At 37.5% G+C, this 17,788-nt stretch overlaps 1 protein-coding gene across 13 annotated transcripts in view; it reads right to left on the bottom strand.

Moving 5' to 3' along the window:
• The window catches only part of CTNNA3 (catenin alpha 3), a 457,011-nt gene that overhangs the window by 16,914 nt on the left and 422,309 nt on the right, over positions 1 to 17,788 (bottom strand). For 12 of the 13 annotated variants that reach the window (XM_035330601.1, XM_035330600.1, XM_035330599.1 and 9 more), the window contains one exon: positions 3,783 to 3,888. In XM_035330601.1, the coding sequence (XP_035186492.1) occupies positions 3,783 to 3,888 (106 nt within the window). Of the gene's footprint in view, positions 1 to 3,284; positions 3,615 to 3,782; positions 3,889 to 17,788 lie in introns of those variants that run through there. The other variant, XM_035330602.1, reaches the window with a different exon arrangement.

Here is a 17,788-nt window from a genome sequence, read left to right as displayed (position 1 = left end):
AGACCCAGGATACCCATTTTTATGTACTTTACCCATGAAACTTGACTAGATAAAATTAAACCAGGAACCAACATAATATAAAGATGTGGTATGTGTAGGGTTAAAGATAACATTTTGTATTGCCTTATGCAGGATAAAGTACAATAAAGAATTATAGCATTATAGCATATCCCGACCAACTATAAAGAGATGTTAGAAAGAAATGTACTTTCTGAAGAGGATATTCCATGAGGAACCTTCTGCATAGTGCTCAGAAACATCGGGTACAAGCAACACTTGCTTAGTAGTGAAAGAAAATGCTGTTTTGTATCGATCCCTACACTTCCAGAATTAAAATTAACATTTTCTTGCATTGATGTATTTTTTGATCCTGACTAGAAGACCACTATACATAGAGGAGTTAGAGATCCATGTATCAGTGAAGCTAAGCAGGCCCAGGCAAGTGCTGTGCTGCACGTATCACAAGGCCTTTTCAGGCCTGGGTTGTGCTGCAGAAATCCCTTGGTCACAGCATACACTTGGCAAGATGTTTGCAGTGGAAGAGCCTGCAGCAGTTCCCTCCTTGTACTGGTGGTAAGAGCATGTTCATATCCTTGCCTGTAGGACTGCATCAAAATATGACCATCCTTTTTGTTTGACATTTGAAATAACGAGTAGAGTTGCCTTTCTTTAAGAAAATCCCATGAATAGCTGAAATGAAAATGGAAGAAATCTGTTGTATGGACAGTGTTTGCCCAGAATGATGTGTGTGGATCAGAGGCCCATCCGGTGCTGTACCACCTTGGGTTCCCACTTCCTGAAGGGACAAGATTGTTGTTATCTCCTAACAGCGGTGATAAACGGCATTGTAAATGGTACCTCAGTCTGACTGCCTTTCTTACTGGGCTCTGTAACAGACCAGCACCTCCTGGTGCAAAACAAAAGGGTATGGAGGCCTCTTTTAGTAAAAACCTTAATCTACTGAGTATTTCACTAAAAACAGGATATACTGCCTTATATTCTTTGAGCTTTCAGGTCACAAAATTGACAGTGCAGTTGAAACACTTTAAATTTATCATCAATATACTTGCGATTGATGTGCCTAGGTTGATGTTGATGCTTAACTGGGATTATGTTCGCAGTTGTTAACTCTGAGTCATCTTTAAATGATATGAATATGGACTGAAACTTGCTAATTGTACTGCGCCGTGTCCCTTTCTTTTCAACACAGGAATTTATAAAAATCTTACGTGAAAAACAATGTAACAGAGAGGTGCTCTTGCACCTGATGATTTATATAAAATATTGCAAATAGAGTTTGATTCTTTTCCCTAAGAGGAAAACGGTATGAACTATGTAATTCCACAGTTCCTGAATCTGAGTCTCTGAAATTACGTGGAGTGTGAACCAAAATCATTTGTTTGAAAATGTTTTATGAGCAAGAAAAGGTCAAAGAGATATAACGATGATTCTTCATTATGCAGTGATTGCTTATTTCAGATTCTTGCTCAGGTCTGAAGCTAGGTAGAAGAAATAAAGCAAGTTTTGCTTTTCTTCCTTCCATGTCACTTTGAATACTGAAAATACTCATCATACTTTACTACGGTCCTGAGAACTGCAAAGGCATAGTCAGAGTTGCAGTTAAATCCTGAGATGACTGTGCACAGTAAAATAATAGAGATAGTATCAGAATTGCTAACAAATAATTGAAATGATTTAGGGTAGCCTAAGTTCAATAACAGGTGGAGAAGAAGTGTCAGAAAAGGTTCATGTGTGAAGAATGCAAGGACGTTTATCCTAGAACATATACTTGAAAAATGGTACAACGTGCAGCTGTTACTCTTCTCTTTTGAAGCAAATAATACAAATCCCTTATTACATGACATCAAAAAGTCCCACAATTTAGATGTTACTAAAATGCAGTTAAAATATTTTGCTAAAAATAGGTTAATGTGATTGAGAAAGGCAATCATTAAATTTCATCAAAATTTATGTTCTAGTGTAGACAGCAAATTCTTGAAAGGGTCCTTCAGTTTGAACCAAATGCAGAGAACTGCTATTAGTTAGCCCACAGGGAATGTGAAGTTTCTTTTCTTCTAGGACACCAAGAGAGCAGGGCAGAGGTAAAATAACAACTAGGTCAAATAATATACTATTTTACTAGGTAAAATAATAACTAGGTCAAATAACAGTTGAGTGAAGGATTGCTAGTATTTACAAAAAGCATGAAGATTTTAAAAAACACGACAAAAACACAAAAACAAAATCAGGGGTAAGAAAAATTCTCTGTAAGATAAAGGACGATTTGGCGTGAGACCAAGAGTATATAGAAGTTGAAAGATTTCTAGCCATCAGAGGAATGAGAGGATCATATTGTACATCTTGCAATAGGAGGACTAAGGTTAAGATTCTCTTTTTTACTAAGTTTGATGCATATGCAGTAGTGATTGTAGTTGCGTGCAACACAGAGGTACTAAACTTGCTGAATGGAGATGGTCTGGTTCACTCAAATCCTTACAAGGGCTTTTTTGGTGCATCTTTATTGTTTTTTGGTTTGGTTTGATTTTTTGTTTTATTATTATTATATTTTATTGTATATGCTTATTTGCTTATGACATGAATGCTTATGACATTAATTTAGCCAAAATGCAACACCTGTAACTGAACAGTATGTGTCAGGTGCATGCAAGATGCCACAGGTAATAAATATCAGGGGTCAGATGGGTTATCAACTCTGTACTAGCTCTGACCTAGAATAAATAGAAATTATTTGAGTGAATTCAGTAAAGGGTTAAAACAACTTGAACAGCTTCACATTTTGTGGCACTTTGGAACGTACGAAGTGGTTATGAGCTATAATGATTTTTCCTCACGCTAACTTGTTCATGTTTCTAGTCTAGAGTCACAGTAATAATACAAGAAAATTTTAGGTAATAAATATTTCAGTAAGAATTCACCATATTGTAAAAGGATTAAGATTATATTACATTCATCTTTAGCTTTAATACATAATTTTCTGTAATAGATCAGTAAAGGTTACAGATTTTTAATTTTTCTTTTTAATTGTTAAAAACAGAATCTGTAAAAGAGGCAGTGCACTTGAAAAAAAAAAAAAGATGGGCTGTATGGAAGCACCTGTCATGATCAGAAATGAGGACATTTTACCTATTTTTTTTTTCCACAAATCAGCTCACAACTGTATAGACCAGTAATAGGAATTCTTTTGTCATCCTATCTGCATTTCAGAGTCATATAACAGAAAAAAAAAATATATCCTTCTTCATAGATGTTAGAAAAATAAGTTTTACCTGTGAAAATAAAAGTGAGGGGAAGAGAAGGTGTTAAAGACTGACTATACCATGCTACTCTGGACCTAAAAGCCAGTCACAAAAGACGAGGTAAGTAAATGGCTTAATAGTTGCAGACTACAATTTCAGATGGTTCTACTGGCACAGTCTGGCCCTAATACTACCTACACCTTATTTAGGAAAGAGGATTGCGTGTGATTAGTTGCCTGGTGTTACTAATGTATTAAGGTAGTATGCTGCCATCCTAGTCAGGAAAATGACCGTGCTTATGGATTTACATAGATCCACTCTTGTTTTTTGAGGTGGTGTCATAGGTTTTTGTTGTTGCTGTGATGTATCCGTCAATTCCAAAAAGTGAGAATAAAAAGGAGAATTAGACAGGTAGATCTAAAAATGTAATTACTATTTCTGTAAGTGACCTTCTCAGGTGTTGGAGCTTCTGTGGACCTATTAATCTGTGACAAAGGTTAATGCACTGCTAAATAAATAACCTACCTGATTGGCAATCAGCCGTGCTAAGACATCCATCCTTGATCCTGACTCTGAAATCATTTTTGCCGCATTAATTACATCTGATGTGTTCTTCAGTGGTCCTCTACCCCTTCAAATGAAACAAAGCCTTTATTACATTATTCAAGAACAGAATAAATCATAGCCATGCAGATTAGGCACAGAAGAACACAATTGAATACAAATAATGAATCCATACAACTGTTTTGTTTTCATGTCCCTCAGATTTGCACTGCTTGGCATCAACTGGATGCAGAAGTACCAGAAAAATGTCACATTTTGTCTCATACTAGAAGCACAACGCAAGCTAAATCCTAAGAACAGGGATTTTCAAGCCCAGTCCCATTATGTCATGTATACATAATCGTAAAAAGGAAGTGGTCAAGTTTTAGTGCAGAGAAGCCTTATGCTGTTTACTGTAGTTATCCTGTAGTTTTATGATTTTTATGGTCATTTCACTTCCAGTGATTTTCTAGTAATCTCTTTTCTAGTAAATACAAAACCGAAGTTAATTGCAGTGATGTATTCTGAGCCTCATTGTGGATGTTTGGTCCAAAAACCTAGGTTAATTTTATTTAATTGATGTACTCAAGCATGAATGGAAATATGGACAGGGCTACAATGAAAACTTACAAACACTCCTCTACAATTTGGATATGCTGTTTTCTCAAACCACTTCCAAGTAATTTTAGAACAATTGAGGAAAACTGTAAAGTTTTTGTGAACAGGTTGTCAAAAACCCACCTTTTTCTTCAGGTAAAAAAACTTGAAATATTTCTGGAACCTTGAAAAGAAACTAAATGCTTAAGGTAGTTAGCATTGACAACCACTATCTTCATATTTCCTTGTGCTGCAGTTTCTTCAACACTGAAGTAATAGTTCAGTAATAACATCAGCACTTAATGTGCTTGACACATATAAAGCGAGCACCCTTGCTTAAATTCAGCTCTGCACTTCAGCCTTTTTGATAGGAAGATTTTTAGTTTTATTATGTAAAGATTTAATTCCTGAACGCTTCATGGTAATTTACAAGATCTGCAATGAACAAAGGAAGTGGGCAACATGGAAAATTACTAAACTTCTTTGCTCAGATGAGGAGACCCTTTTCTTTGAAGTCAGTATGGCGGCATATATAAACAAAGCAAGCCATTTCAGTAAAAACTGATTAACCAAAGAGATTATTAATATGCTAAAAGAATTACTGTATGTAGTTATACAAACATTCAGTAAAAAGTGATGGCAACATGGTTAGACTCTTCTTAAATACAGGATGGGGGGGGGGGGGGGCAAAAACATGCTTTGCAATTGAATTTTGCAAATTTATTTTGTCTTTATTGTGTTGTTTTTTTTAAATTGATTTTATTGTATATGCTTATTTACTTCTAAAGCTTATGACATGTACTTAGCCAAAATGCAATACCTGTAACTGAACAGTATGTGTCAGGTGCATACAAGATGCCACAGGTAATAAATATCAGGGGTCAGATGGGTTATCAACTGTGTTCTTTCTTTTCTGTTGAAGCCCACATCTAGAAAAAAAATGGAACTGGATAGGATGCATGTTACTTTACTAGAGAAAGGTATCTTCTTGCCATGGAAAACCTATTTAGTGAATTGCTCAGTTTATAGAAAAGTACTGCACTTGGGAGATGAATTTTCAGATGCAAATCCCACATTTACAGGTGAAGTACTTCAAATTTCACCATGTGCTTCCATTTGCCTTTCCTAATTTTTACCTTTTGACGGTTAGTCATGCAACTGAATACGTATATTGCATACTGAACTTTCCCAGCATTTCAGTCCACTGATTAGGTTTTCACCATTATTTTCCCTGTGGTTACTTCCAGAGGCACCGTTAAATTGTTCTTGGCAAGTCTTTTTGGTGCTGTACGAATAATGTAAGTGGTCCAGAAACCATCCTGAGAAGTTACAACCCAGTCCTGTCAGTCAAACTACACAAAAAGGGAACATAACCCAGAACTGAAGAAGCAGGGAAAGGAGACTGGGAGTTAACAGTGACATTTTACCTTTTAGTTCAGATTAACTACTTGACTCCAGAGGTTAGGGATGCCAAAAGTCAATTAAAGCACCTTGTTGTTTTTTTTTTTTTTTTTCCCCTTCAGTAGATGTCCTCCTACCAGTTTTAAATGTCCTTGCCTTCTGCCTATCAAGTTTGAAATATGACAATACACTTTTCTTGGGAACCTGTTTCAATGAGCTATCCATCTCTGTCTTTTAAGATACTTGACTTGGTTCCCTCTCCATGTCATTGTACCAAGCTGCCCTTTTATGCAACTGTACTCCAGGATTATCCTCCAGAAGATACTGAATCATCCCTTCTAATCTGTGAAACTACTGTGGTGCTAGTCCAGTTGTTAAATTAGTATAGATACAGACTTCCGTGTAGATGCTTATCATGATTACTTCAGCTCACTCACCTACAGCAGCTGCTTAGAGAAGGATTAAAAACGTATTTCCCACTATGTACTGTCTGCTGGTCAACAGCAGCAAAAAAATTCTCCTTCACAGAGAAAAGTGAAAGTATTTTCCATCTTTTTCCCTCTTCCAGGAGAGAAATTCCCATTTATTTCTTGTGGTGTTCAGTAACTTTTTTTAATCAGCCGTATCTTACTATTTTTCCACTGCTTCCAGTCAGCCAAGCTTGATCTCAAACATCACAATTATTTTACTGGGTTGATAGTCTACAGTGGACTCCAAATGACTCATTTTGATTCACTGAGTGGAAGATCTAACCCATCTGTTTTCCTCACGCATCACTATTTACAAGCACTAAAGCTTTATTAGCTAGGTAAGTTTATAACACATTCAAGGCTATGAAAACAAAGCTAAGACAGAAAGGACTATATTTATGAGCAATTATATGCCCTCAAGGTAGTGATGGCTTGTTACTATATCACTTAAATAAATTTTCTAGCCAGTGAGGAGGGGACTGGGAAAAGACGATAATTCAAGAGCAGCATCTAGGTAAGTCTAACTAGAGGGAATGCATTTGGATTCTGAACAATGAAGTCAGCTGAGAGTATCTTAACAAAGTTGTAGGAGAGGAAAGCTTCACAGAACTGTCTCTTGAAAGCTAAGAAAAAGAAACCCTAGAACTTGTTAACTGCTCTGACACTGAGGGATTTTGTGATGGAGAGACCTAAGCCTCTCACTTTAATCATTCTTGCTCCAAGCCATGATGCGCAGTGTATCTGCAGTCAGTCCATCGCAGTGCAGTGCCTGTGCACTGTCATGAACAACTCCAGTGCTTAGCAGGCATCAGTATCAGCGACAACTTACTTTCTTCCTTTACACTGCATTTTTTCACTGAAAAGTATTGATAATACTTCCTTTAATTCCAACTTTTACCTCTAATTGAAAAGCCTTTGCCATCATAGTCTTCTGTCTTTGAGCAAAGTTTAGTGCACTACACTCACCTCAGCAAATGTTTTGTTTCCCCTTCATCAGAGTTAACGAGTCCTACTGACTAGCTGGTCTCAAAAAACAAGCTCCTAACATACATCTAATGTAATACTCATAGGTAATGTGGCTCTCATGTGACAGGCTAAAAGGAAGTAAAACTCTCAGAGCCTATGTGACTGCTAATCCTAGAACCAGAATACACTACTCTTCCAGCAATATTTTCTGACTTTTATTACTGTTTTCCTTTTCTTTACTGGTCAGGAATGACTGGAAGCATTTCTACTTACAGATCCCAACTAAAGACAAAGCCTAAACCCCACAGAAGAAGATGAAATTTTTGAAGTTCTGAGTGTTCATTCAGAACTATAGAACTATGCATTTAAAAATCAAGGTTATAAACAAATGAACCTTTTACTACCGGCTGCTCATCTTTATCACTTATACCTGAAGAGGACTCGGTAGAGCTCCTCAAGAAATTAGCTTAGGGTGAACATAACAGTAGATTGTACAGATGAATCCCCCTTGCCATTTTATTAAGGCTCTGGGCAGGGGAGGAAGGAAAATGCCATTTTCACTTACCATGTAGCCCAGTGTCAGTTTACAGATTTGGAAAAATAGGAGAAAAATATTCTTCTTGCTAGGAAACCTGCTACCATAACTCACTAAAGACACGCTCAGCATTTACAGACGTAATGCCTGAAGCATTTCCACTCATTAACAAAATAAATGAAATACAAGTAAAAGCACAGCCAGATGAGAAAAGACCAATGTGAAGAAGTACTAATAGGTATGAGGAAAAGGACTGTAAACTCTTTGAAGTGAATAGTATTGTGGAGCTTTTGCAAGTGAGGGAATTAAGATTTAAAACAATACTTGCCTTATGGGTGCCCATGAATGGGTCAGGAAAGCCTAAGGAACTGCAAACACAGCATAGGTATTACTAACCGGTCTAGCATTCTGGAAATTAAGATGAGTTTATGAAGCCAGAAGTTTCTCTTTCGTCTTTTTTTTTGGCCTCAGAGATTCAAAATGGAGAGGAGGCCCAAAAGCATAGACTTTTTTTGTAGTAAGAGCTTGGTGATGTTTTTGTAACAAATGCCGTATTTGTAGATGAGTGTAATGTGGGCTGGTATGGCTCTGGTGTGTTTTTATTGAATTAAGTGTGCCTAAGTCACTCACAGACTGTGATGGAATGCTGCCCATGAGACTCCCTGTGGAAATGTCTTAGTTCAAAAAGGTGTCTGCCGAGTGCCAATAAACACTATGAATTCATAATCAATTTCAAAGCATGCTGACTAAAACAAAGAAATGAGTAACCATCAACATGACTTCTAGGACAAATATTGTCAGACCCCATGTACAACAAGATTTTATAGGCTCTAGGAAGACAGGAAAGATATAAATACCATGCATTTTTAGTTCATTTAGGCTTCTGAAATTGTCTCCTGTTTTATTTTCATAAACTACCTAAAGAATATATGGCCTAGACCTAAGTCACTGCAAGAGGTGGGAATGTGCTAGAAGAGCATCCTCTAATACAGCTTAGTTATCAAATGACAACTGTCACAATAGAGGGCAACACAGAAAAAAAATAACCTGGTTTTTGCTGGAATCTGTCCTGATTTCTGCACTGCTCAGTTCTTTATTCACTACTTGACTAAAAAAAAGAGAATGGAAGGAAAGGAAAAAAAAAGAGAATGCTTACTTTAACTTAACAGTGATTGGAAGGTTAATATATATATAGGTTGGGAGGCCAGGTTTCTAATTATCTTAAGTATTGAAGAAAATTTAGCTGTAACTATAAATAAAAAAAGAGAATGTCCACTCAGGTAGGAAAATAATAAAATACGCAGATACAAAAGTGGAATGTCAGTCTCTATAAACCATTACAAGAAGCAATTCAGAATTCCAGTGGATCACAAGTTGCTCAAGTATCCGAACTAGCATGCTGCAGAAGAAAAAGCAATGGCAAAATGGTATGGTACGGAGAAGTAGCTTCTGTGTAGTGATGAGGTCTCTGTAGGTAAGTCTGACAAAGAAAACGTTCCTGGAAAGACTTCATAAAAGACCAAGCACCATTGTAGTAGGTTAGGTTTGGCTTTGTTTCCTAAAGGTTCAGGTTTTCATGGTGGCATAAGGCTCTGTGAAAGCCTTGACATGGGAATTCCTACAATGGCAGTCACTGGCTTACATGACACAACAGGATTCTGTGGTACGTACACCCATACAGCTTCATGGTCCATCAACAGTGACATCTTCCTAATGCATGTTTTATGTCAAAGCCATCTGTTCCAGCAAAGTGGCCACCTCCTGTTCCAAGGAGCATCACAAAGTGACTTACAATTTCTGGACGAACCTGAACTGGATTAACCAGCTCAACTCAAAAGCACTAGCATTGAAAAAATGGTTTTGACAAAAAAATAAAATAAAATAGGCGCCATACTAGAAACATAGAAACAGCTCTAAAGTCCAGACTTTTCCTTTGAGTTAAATGGCTAGAAGGCCAACTATTACTTCTCTCTTTTCCCAGACCTGTGCAGAATGATAATGCAATTGTGGCTAAAGTAGTATTGAAAATAAAAGCAAATGTAATAAGCTACAGGAGTAGTTAAATCCTTTATAACACTGTGGTACTTGAATGAGAAGTGGAAAGTACTGTGATTTGCAGAAATTTACCTAGCAATACATGTTTATGTCAGTCCCTTTCTTTCTTTTTTTTTTTTTTTGCTCTGGGGCAGATTCTCCGGACTAGATACACCGTTGATCTCCTGCTGTGATTTTCTTATGTAGGTCAGCCCTCTCTCCCCAAACCTGTTTTGCTTTCACTAGCCTTACAAAATAAATAAAGCTGTTATTTAGAAGGTTTTGCTCTAAGAGAAACCCAGCCATGTCTTTTTGTTGCTCCTATTTCTTGTATTTTGCCATTTGAGACCAATCAAAAATGTACTCAGCATTTAGCAGACAATGCAGCAGTGTTTTTATTTTCCAAAGGTCTTTAGCAGCTGCCAAATACGATGGTGATTGCAGTATCTAAAATTCACTGTATTTCACTAATACCATGGTGACTTGTTTTCATTGCTAAAAAAAAAAATTAAAAAAAAAAGTCTTCTGAAAATTTCAAAGAACATCATGAAAACTCTGTGGGGTTATTTGTAGTTGATCTTTGGTGTTGTGCTTATCCAACAGGGATTCTGGTCTGTAGTGCATAGACCTCTCCCTTCTCGCCCACCTGCTTTCAAGTGGCCTTGTGGCTGGCCATCAGCCTGCAAAAGCCGCTAGTCAGGAACAGGCACATAAGTGGTAAATGCCTGTTCCTGACTTTGCCACGCTTCTCCTGAAGCAGGCCGTTTCTGACCCTGAGAAATACTATGTGACTGCACAATGACAAACCAAATCCCCTGCGTTTGCATAACTGTTGTGGCAAAAGTTTGATACTATTAAAACACAGGTTAGACATTTTCTTAATGATCCATTTTGTTTTGTTCCTCTCTGCTTTGAGTAATGAAGTAGGAATACAAGTATTTAAACAAGAAAAGGACAAAATGCTCTTGTTTGTAGCTCATGTATCTTACTTTGTCAGCTGTAGAAGTATAGAAAAATCTAGGCATTGAAACTTGGCTGCAGGGTCAAAGGTGGACGTGACACTATTGTGAAGTAACTGTCACTGGAAGCACAGTTTCTGGTCTCCCATCTTAAAAAGCACATGGCTTAAAAACAAAGCATTTTTTGCCTCAGAATGTGGCCCTGTATACGGTAGACTGCTGCCCTATAAGCCTGATAATGCTACTTTTGAAACAGAGCTATCCTGCCATAGGTAATAGGGAAAAAATACTGATATTATTCGAATAGTTACTGAACATTAAGTTACCTGTAAGAGATGCCGCTTAATTTGAAACTACATCTTAAAAATAGCATGGAAGAGATGAGAACACAAGGCAGAACAAGTGGGAAGAGAAAGTATATCAGGAGTGTAGCTCAGGAGGCTGAAAGGGAAAAAACAGCTGAAAGCCTCACTAGAAGTTCCTAAATCAGAAGTGTGACAAAACTAATCACACTGACAACAGAATGTGGAAGGCAGCACATCAAAGGGAAATGTCTGATGTGCATGTACATACAGCAGTTGTGCAATAACCAGAGAAGTGTATGTTTACATACAACCTGTAGAGATGAAAATCTAAGAATTGCAAACTCCTTCCATAATTACAATTGTACACACAGACACTCTTCCCTTCATCCTTAAATCTGCAAATCCATACAGAAATATTGTCAGTACAATGTAAGAGAGTCTCACAACACCACAAGCAAGTTAGTTCTGGAATCTTAAACAAGCATCAGTTATATATTTCTCACCTCTTTTTTGTTCTCATTATCACTTGGATGTTTCTCCAGATCTGTTTTCAAATCCAGCTTTTCAAAGGACACTTTGATTTTCAGTTTCGAAGGAAGTCAGCAGATCTTAACAGTCAGGGGCTTTAACTTGGATGTCTGTCATTTTTAATCGCCTGTTACACGTGTACCATTACTGTTTTGCTGATTACATGAGAAGTTGGTCATTTGTCTCATCATTCTCCCCTCTCCTATTTCCCATGTCACAAACAAATTATCCACGGACTTTAACATATATAAAGTTTAAGAAACCAACATGTTGGAGATTGTATGCTTTAGTCATTTTTAAAATCCAAACTGTTATGGAAACTAATTGGTTTGTATGAAGAAACAACAATTAAAAAAAAAAAAAAAAAAGACAGCACATATTTTAATAAATGCAGTTTCCTCACAGTCTGACCTAGATTGTGCAAACAATGTGGGCAATGAAAAAGGGCATTTTAAATCTTTACAGAAGGGCCAGACATATTGCCCATGAAACTTCAGTAGGTACCTGAGAGTCTTGTCTGCAAAGTGGTGCTTAGGGTTGTATCCTGTGAGAGCTCGAAGAGCAAACACAGATGTGTTTGGCTATGAGGAGCATGTTTCAGCCCTAAGAGCTCTGCAGCTCCAGGCCTGCAGTGTCTGAAAGCACAGAGAGGAGTTACGGCTGACTCAGACAGTCAGAGCTCTCTCTAAGGACTGCCTCTGCAGAGCGGCCCATCTGCTTCCCACTCTTGTGAACCATGTGTTGAATTTTTCAGAAGGAGTGTCCTGGTTTCAGCTAGGATAGAGTTAATTTGCCTCCTAGTAGCTGGTAGGGTGCTATGTTTGGCATTTAGGATGAGAATAATGTTGATAACATGCTGATGTTTTAAGTGTTGCAGAGCAGTGCTTACACCAAGCCAAGGACGTTTCAGCTCCTAGCTCTGTCCTGCCAGGGGTATTCCATATCATCTGACGGCATGCTAAACAATATACAGGGGTGGCTAGCCAGGGTGGGGGGCCGGCTGCTTAAGGGTAGGCTGGGCATCAGTCAGTGGGTGGTGAGCAATTGCACTGTGCATCACTTGTTTGTATATATTATTATTGTTGTTGTTATTATTTTCCTGTCTTAATAAGCTGTCTTTATTGCCACTCACAGGCTGCACTTTTCTGTTTCTCTCCCCCATCCCACAGAGGGATGGGGGAGGCTGTGTGGTGTTTAGCTGCAGGCCAGGTTAAACCATAACACTTTACAACACCGTGAGACGCAGAACATACACGTTTCCTGCTGACGGTATATAAGAAACTGCATAAAGATAGAAAAGAACAAGAAAGTCATGTTCCACTGTGCAGTCTGTGTGTGTGAACACAGTTGTTGGGAGGTCTTCTAACAAAATTAATCTAAGAGCTTTAACAACAACCTTACAATTTCAATTCTGACCCATTTTTACATCTAATTTTTCATTCCTCTTGACTACATCTTAAATCAGTCCTTCATGAACATCCAGACATCAAAAATCAGAAGACTGGTCACAAAGTATAGTACTCAGATGCTGTTTCCTTTTTCTCATGTATTTTAGGCTTGTTTTACTTCTCCAACTGCACATTAGTGATGTCTTCAAGCTTTTCATCCATAAACTCCAGAGCACAAACTATTTTTTTTAATGAAAGCTGAAGGCTCTGTCCACCTCAAAACAAGGGCTGCCTCAACATGCACGGCTATGGTGAGTGGCCATGCTTTGCCAGGCCGTTCTCTGCAGCATCCCTCAATGTGCTCCTGCTCAGTACCATTGCTCAGCCATTTTGGGCACCTCCACAAGAAGCGCAAAGGGGAAGTGATGAGGGCTGGAAGAAAAAAAATCTCTTTGGATGTGAATGAGAGTCCTGAAGGCTCATCTACTCACAGGTCTCCAGATACTTTAGGGAAAAAAAAAAAAAGAAACTCATGTTGCTAGATGCAAAAGAAAACTGCAAGAACTGGCAGAACTAATAAAAGTAATATCAGGGGCTAGAAAGGACAGCACACTACAAACAGCTCTAACTTTTGGCATTATTTTACTCTACAAGGTTAGCCTTCACAAAGCTCTTTCACCTTCCCTGTAACCTCCTTCAAAATCTTTAAGTTGATTCACAGTACAGTCATTTCAACTCCTTCTTTCCAATACTTCCTACCATAATACTCTATATTGAAGGCTTTATTGTTCCACAGAAATGTTGATTCCAAAATCAATCTTTCAGAATGCCTTTTACTACCTGTAATATCATCTTGCTAATCACCAGTCATGCCATTTAAGCGTTTACTTCTGCTATCCCACTTTTAGCGTTAACATGTGCTATTAATAATTGTACTTTTTAACACTTCTGCCCACAAGCTATCACTAATAGCTTTTAGAGATAGTAGAAAAATAAAAAGACCTCTCAGGGGGTACAATTATAATTTTAACTACCCAGTATATCACAGCAAAAGAATCAGTCTTCTGAAAAATCCACAGGAAAATATAAATTAATACCAAAAGCTGACTCAAAACCTCAACTGGGCTAGCTAGCATTTTTGTGCATGAAGACGTAGTTGCCTAATGGTATCTAAAAATTCTGTCACGTTGTCCTTTGACTGCTACTGTTTTGCAAAGAAAACATTAATAACAACCACAAGTTTTGAAAATATGATAAATGGATTTTAAGTTGAATGAAGTTGTTAAGTACAAAGAACATTGCACTTAAAGAAATTTTTGCACTCATTGAGTCACTTTTATGGTAGCAAACTACTACATCTTATAAATGTGTTTGTCAACTTTGTAACTTTCTCTTCAGAACACAATGGCAAATTTTGCCTGATTCCAACATCTGACATTTAGAGAAGACAGACGTGAAGTTGTACACCCTACATGCCATTGTAAAATCAACAGCAGTTGGAATTGAAGATACTGAGCCTAGCGAGGTAGCAATATTACCAGTACCAAAATGCCACATAATAAACCTGTAATGTTAAGTCTATTATATGACAAGTGAAGAAAATATTCACCTTTCAACATTAGTCCATTCAATTAGGAGAGTCACATCCTCGGATTTACAAGAATACTGTCCTCACAATTGTGCGTTGTTTTTTTTAGCAACACTTTCACTGTTGCAAAATCAAACAAATGGCAAGGTATCTAATATCAGTAACGTATTTTGCAGTAAAAAAAATAAGGAAGTGCTCATCAAAAATTTACGTTTCATGTTATATATGCACCTAGCACATCTGCTGTGCCACAGTGACAGATGTTTATTAATATGGATATCTAACCATATTGCTAGATTGCTAATGGCTCAGTAATTCATCTTCTAAATACTGCACAAGTTTTTGATTATATGTTGAACCAGTTATCAAAATATTTCCCTATGTGTATATATATTTGCATCTCCAGAAGAGCAGCATTACTTTGCAGTTTTGTTTCAGAAATCACTATAAAGTTCTATTACAGCAACTCCTATATGGCATCTTGTTTATACATATGCTTATGTATGCTGTATGGAAGATCTGAAGAAACTTCTTTTAACATGACATCTAACATGAAAATCATATAAAATTGATGGAAATGTATTTTATATTTTAAATTGATGGAAATGTATTTTGTATTTTTTCCCCTGAAAAAATATTTTCTGTGATAGGACTGGTGACTATTGAAGAGGTGACTCAGCTCCACTCTCTCAGTTATGCTCAGGAAGAGCAAATCCTAAATATTATCTCCTTGTGCACTAGCACACCCACAATTTTTATTCCTTGATACCTGCAACCTGGGTACTGTACTTGACTCCAACAAAAAAAGTACCTGCCTTGAAAATGCTATGCAAAGAAGAAACCTCAGATTTTCAGAATAAATAAATACTTTGCATAATGGGGATAAAAAACAGTTTTAGAAAGACTGTGTTTTTTTCTTTGTACTTTTCTTGCAGCAATTTGATAGTTGCAGTTTCCATGCTTGTAAGAAAAACATTCTCATTTGCACTGTTGACTCTGAGTTATGAATCTCTCCACAGCACTGAAGGGAAATGCTCAACTATGTTCCCATTCTCCGAAATCTCCCACTTTCTTGATGGGCTCTCCTTGTCACTCAGAACTACATATGTAAATAGAGTGTAACATAGAGATAGTGTGAATGAAATGTTTGTACTGTCAGCCATAAGCATTCAAATATCATGAGGTAGGATTCAAATTATCACAAAACTGGAATAAATTTCAGGTTATTTTAAATAATAAATCTTGAGTTCTTTGTATTAGCTTTGTTTCTATGCCTTCAGGGGTCACATTTCCAGGATTTGCTCAATAGCCATGAAACATGCTGGTGATGAATTTCACTTACAATAACATAACTCAGGTGTCAAGATATGAACTATCATGCAACAAAACATTTCAAACAAAACTGTGAGTTGTCAACATTGGCTGTTTGAGCCCAAGAAGACAGCAGGTCTCAACCCCTATTCTACTCATCAGACATCAGTAAGAAAGCTCTCTTGCAACCAAATGGAGTGGCAGTATGTAAGTGGCAGTATGACAGACGGACGTGGTTGGTCATGGGCTAGAATCCATGATCAGCACCAAAAAAATAAATAGAGAGGAAAGACGTGGAAAAAAAATATTAACACCAGTGCTGCCTGCTAGAATGTATACCCTCTGGCAGATAGTTGTCTTCTGATAGTTTTGCACAAAGCTGCTTAGCTCATTTTGTGTTTCTTTTCATCCTAAGGAATTCGCTACTGATTGGCAATAGAGAGCATGCATCATTCCTGTTGCAGACGCCCTCTTGCAGAATGCTGTGAGGAAGGGATTTCCTTCCCTGAAGCAATGGAAGTACTCACCTGCTGAACTGTTTGGCTGCAGAGACTGAACTAGAGCCAGAATTTGGGTCTTAAATAGGTCATTCCTTACTGTTGCGAACTGCCCTGTGCAACCACTGTAAGACGGGTCATCCTCGGTTACAGTAATTATACACTCCAAAGGTTTTATTAACAACCAAAAACAACTATAAAACAAACAGCTATACTTGTTTTTAAGTCCTAAAACTATAGCTGTAACTTGTTTTGTCGCTCAACAGGACTTACATTTGAAGAGAACTTCTGGAATTCAGAAATTCTGGAATAAGTTTCAGCACAGAGATCTTGTTGTTTACAGAAATCCTGATGGAATCCTGAGCATTTCTGCTCTGCAGCTTGTGCTGTATCCCAGGCCATGATAATTCTTTCCATACTATAAGCCTGCTGTATTGGTGAGAAAAGCTGCTTTTATCACAGTTAAGCAAACCATTAAACATACTTACCTATTTCTCTAAATTTATAATGGTCATCACACTGTATGAGTAGAATTATGTGTCTATATAGCTTTTTAGCAGGGCTTGTCCTAGATTTGGTTAGGAAGACAAGTCTTGCTGTTTTTTAAAGTCCTCATGATGAAACACCACACACTCTAACTAAAAGGGAAACAAAATGTAAGCTCCACACTGCAGCAAAGATGTAAAGGAGAAGAATGGCCACTCAGTAAGGACTTCCCTTTAGACTATTTCATTAAAAGCATTAATGAAGAGATTCAAAAGAGTGAAATGGAATGTTACGTATTCCAGTATAATTATCTTGGAACTATGATCTGTTTGTAACTGTTTAGCCAGAAGAAAAAAAGTGTTATTTTGAGCAGAGCATTACAGTATGTCTAGCAATTACCACAGGACCATACATATAGAAGACGCTTCAAACCTCTTCTGGCATTAAAACCAATTGGCATTAAAACCAATGGAAACAAGTCTGAAAATAAACCAGTACTTAATGATAATTATAAAAGAAAGGCATTAGTGTGAATGGCCAAGAATTTCCTTAATTTTGATACTAGTTCATACAGCTTATCTTCAGCTCTAGGTAAAGACAGACAGACTAGTCTCAGGATAGCAAGAGAATGAGCAATAGTCATCAGGGTGGATGTGGGAAGCTGTCCTGAATGGGGAAAATCAAACAATAGATTCCTCTGCTTCCTCTTTCTCTGACACAACACTAATCAGAAGCACGCTACCTGCAAGTAACCCAGAGTATCACATATTTCAAGGGTTAAGTACCTATGACAGTGTGCTCACTGCCCCTTCTTCCCCTGACCCCCCCAGATCCCGACGCCCAACTGGAAAAACTCAGAAACAAGTATTTAAGCCCTACTAATTGTCACTCAGGTAGGAAGAGGGACACGTTTATGTCCTTGC

Source organism: Oxyura jamaicensis, chromosome 6 (assembly GCF_011077185.1).
Source record: "Oxyura jamaicensis isolate SHBP4307 breed ruddy duck chromosome 6, BPBGC_Ojam_1.0, whole genome shotgun sequence".
Lineage (NCBI taxonomy): Eukaryota > Metazoa > Chordata > Aves > Anseriformes > Anatidae > Oxyura > Oxyura jamaicensis.
Note: the sequence above shows the minus strand (reverse complement) of the source record. Positions and strands in the feature narration are given on the sequence as shown.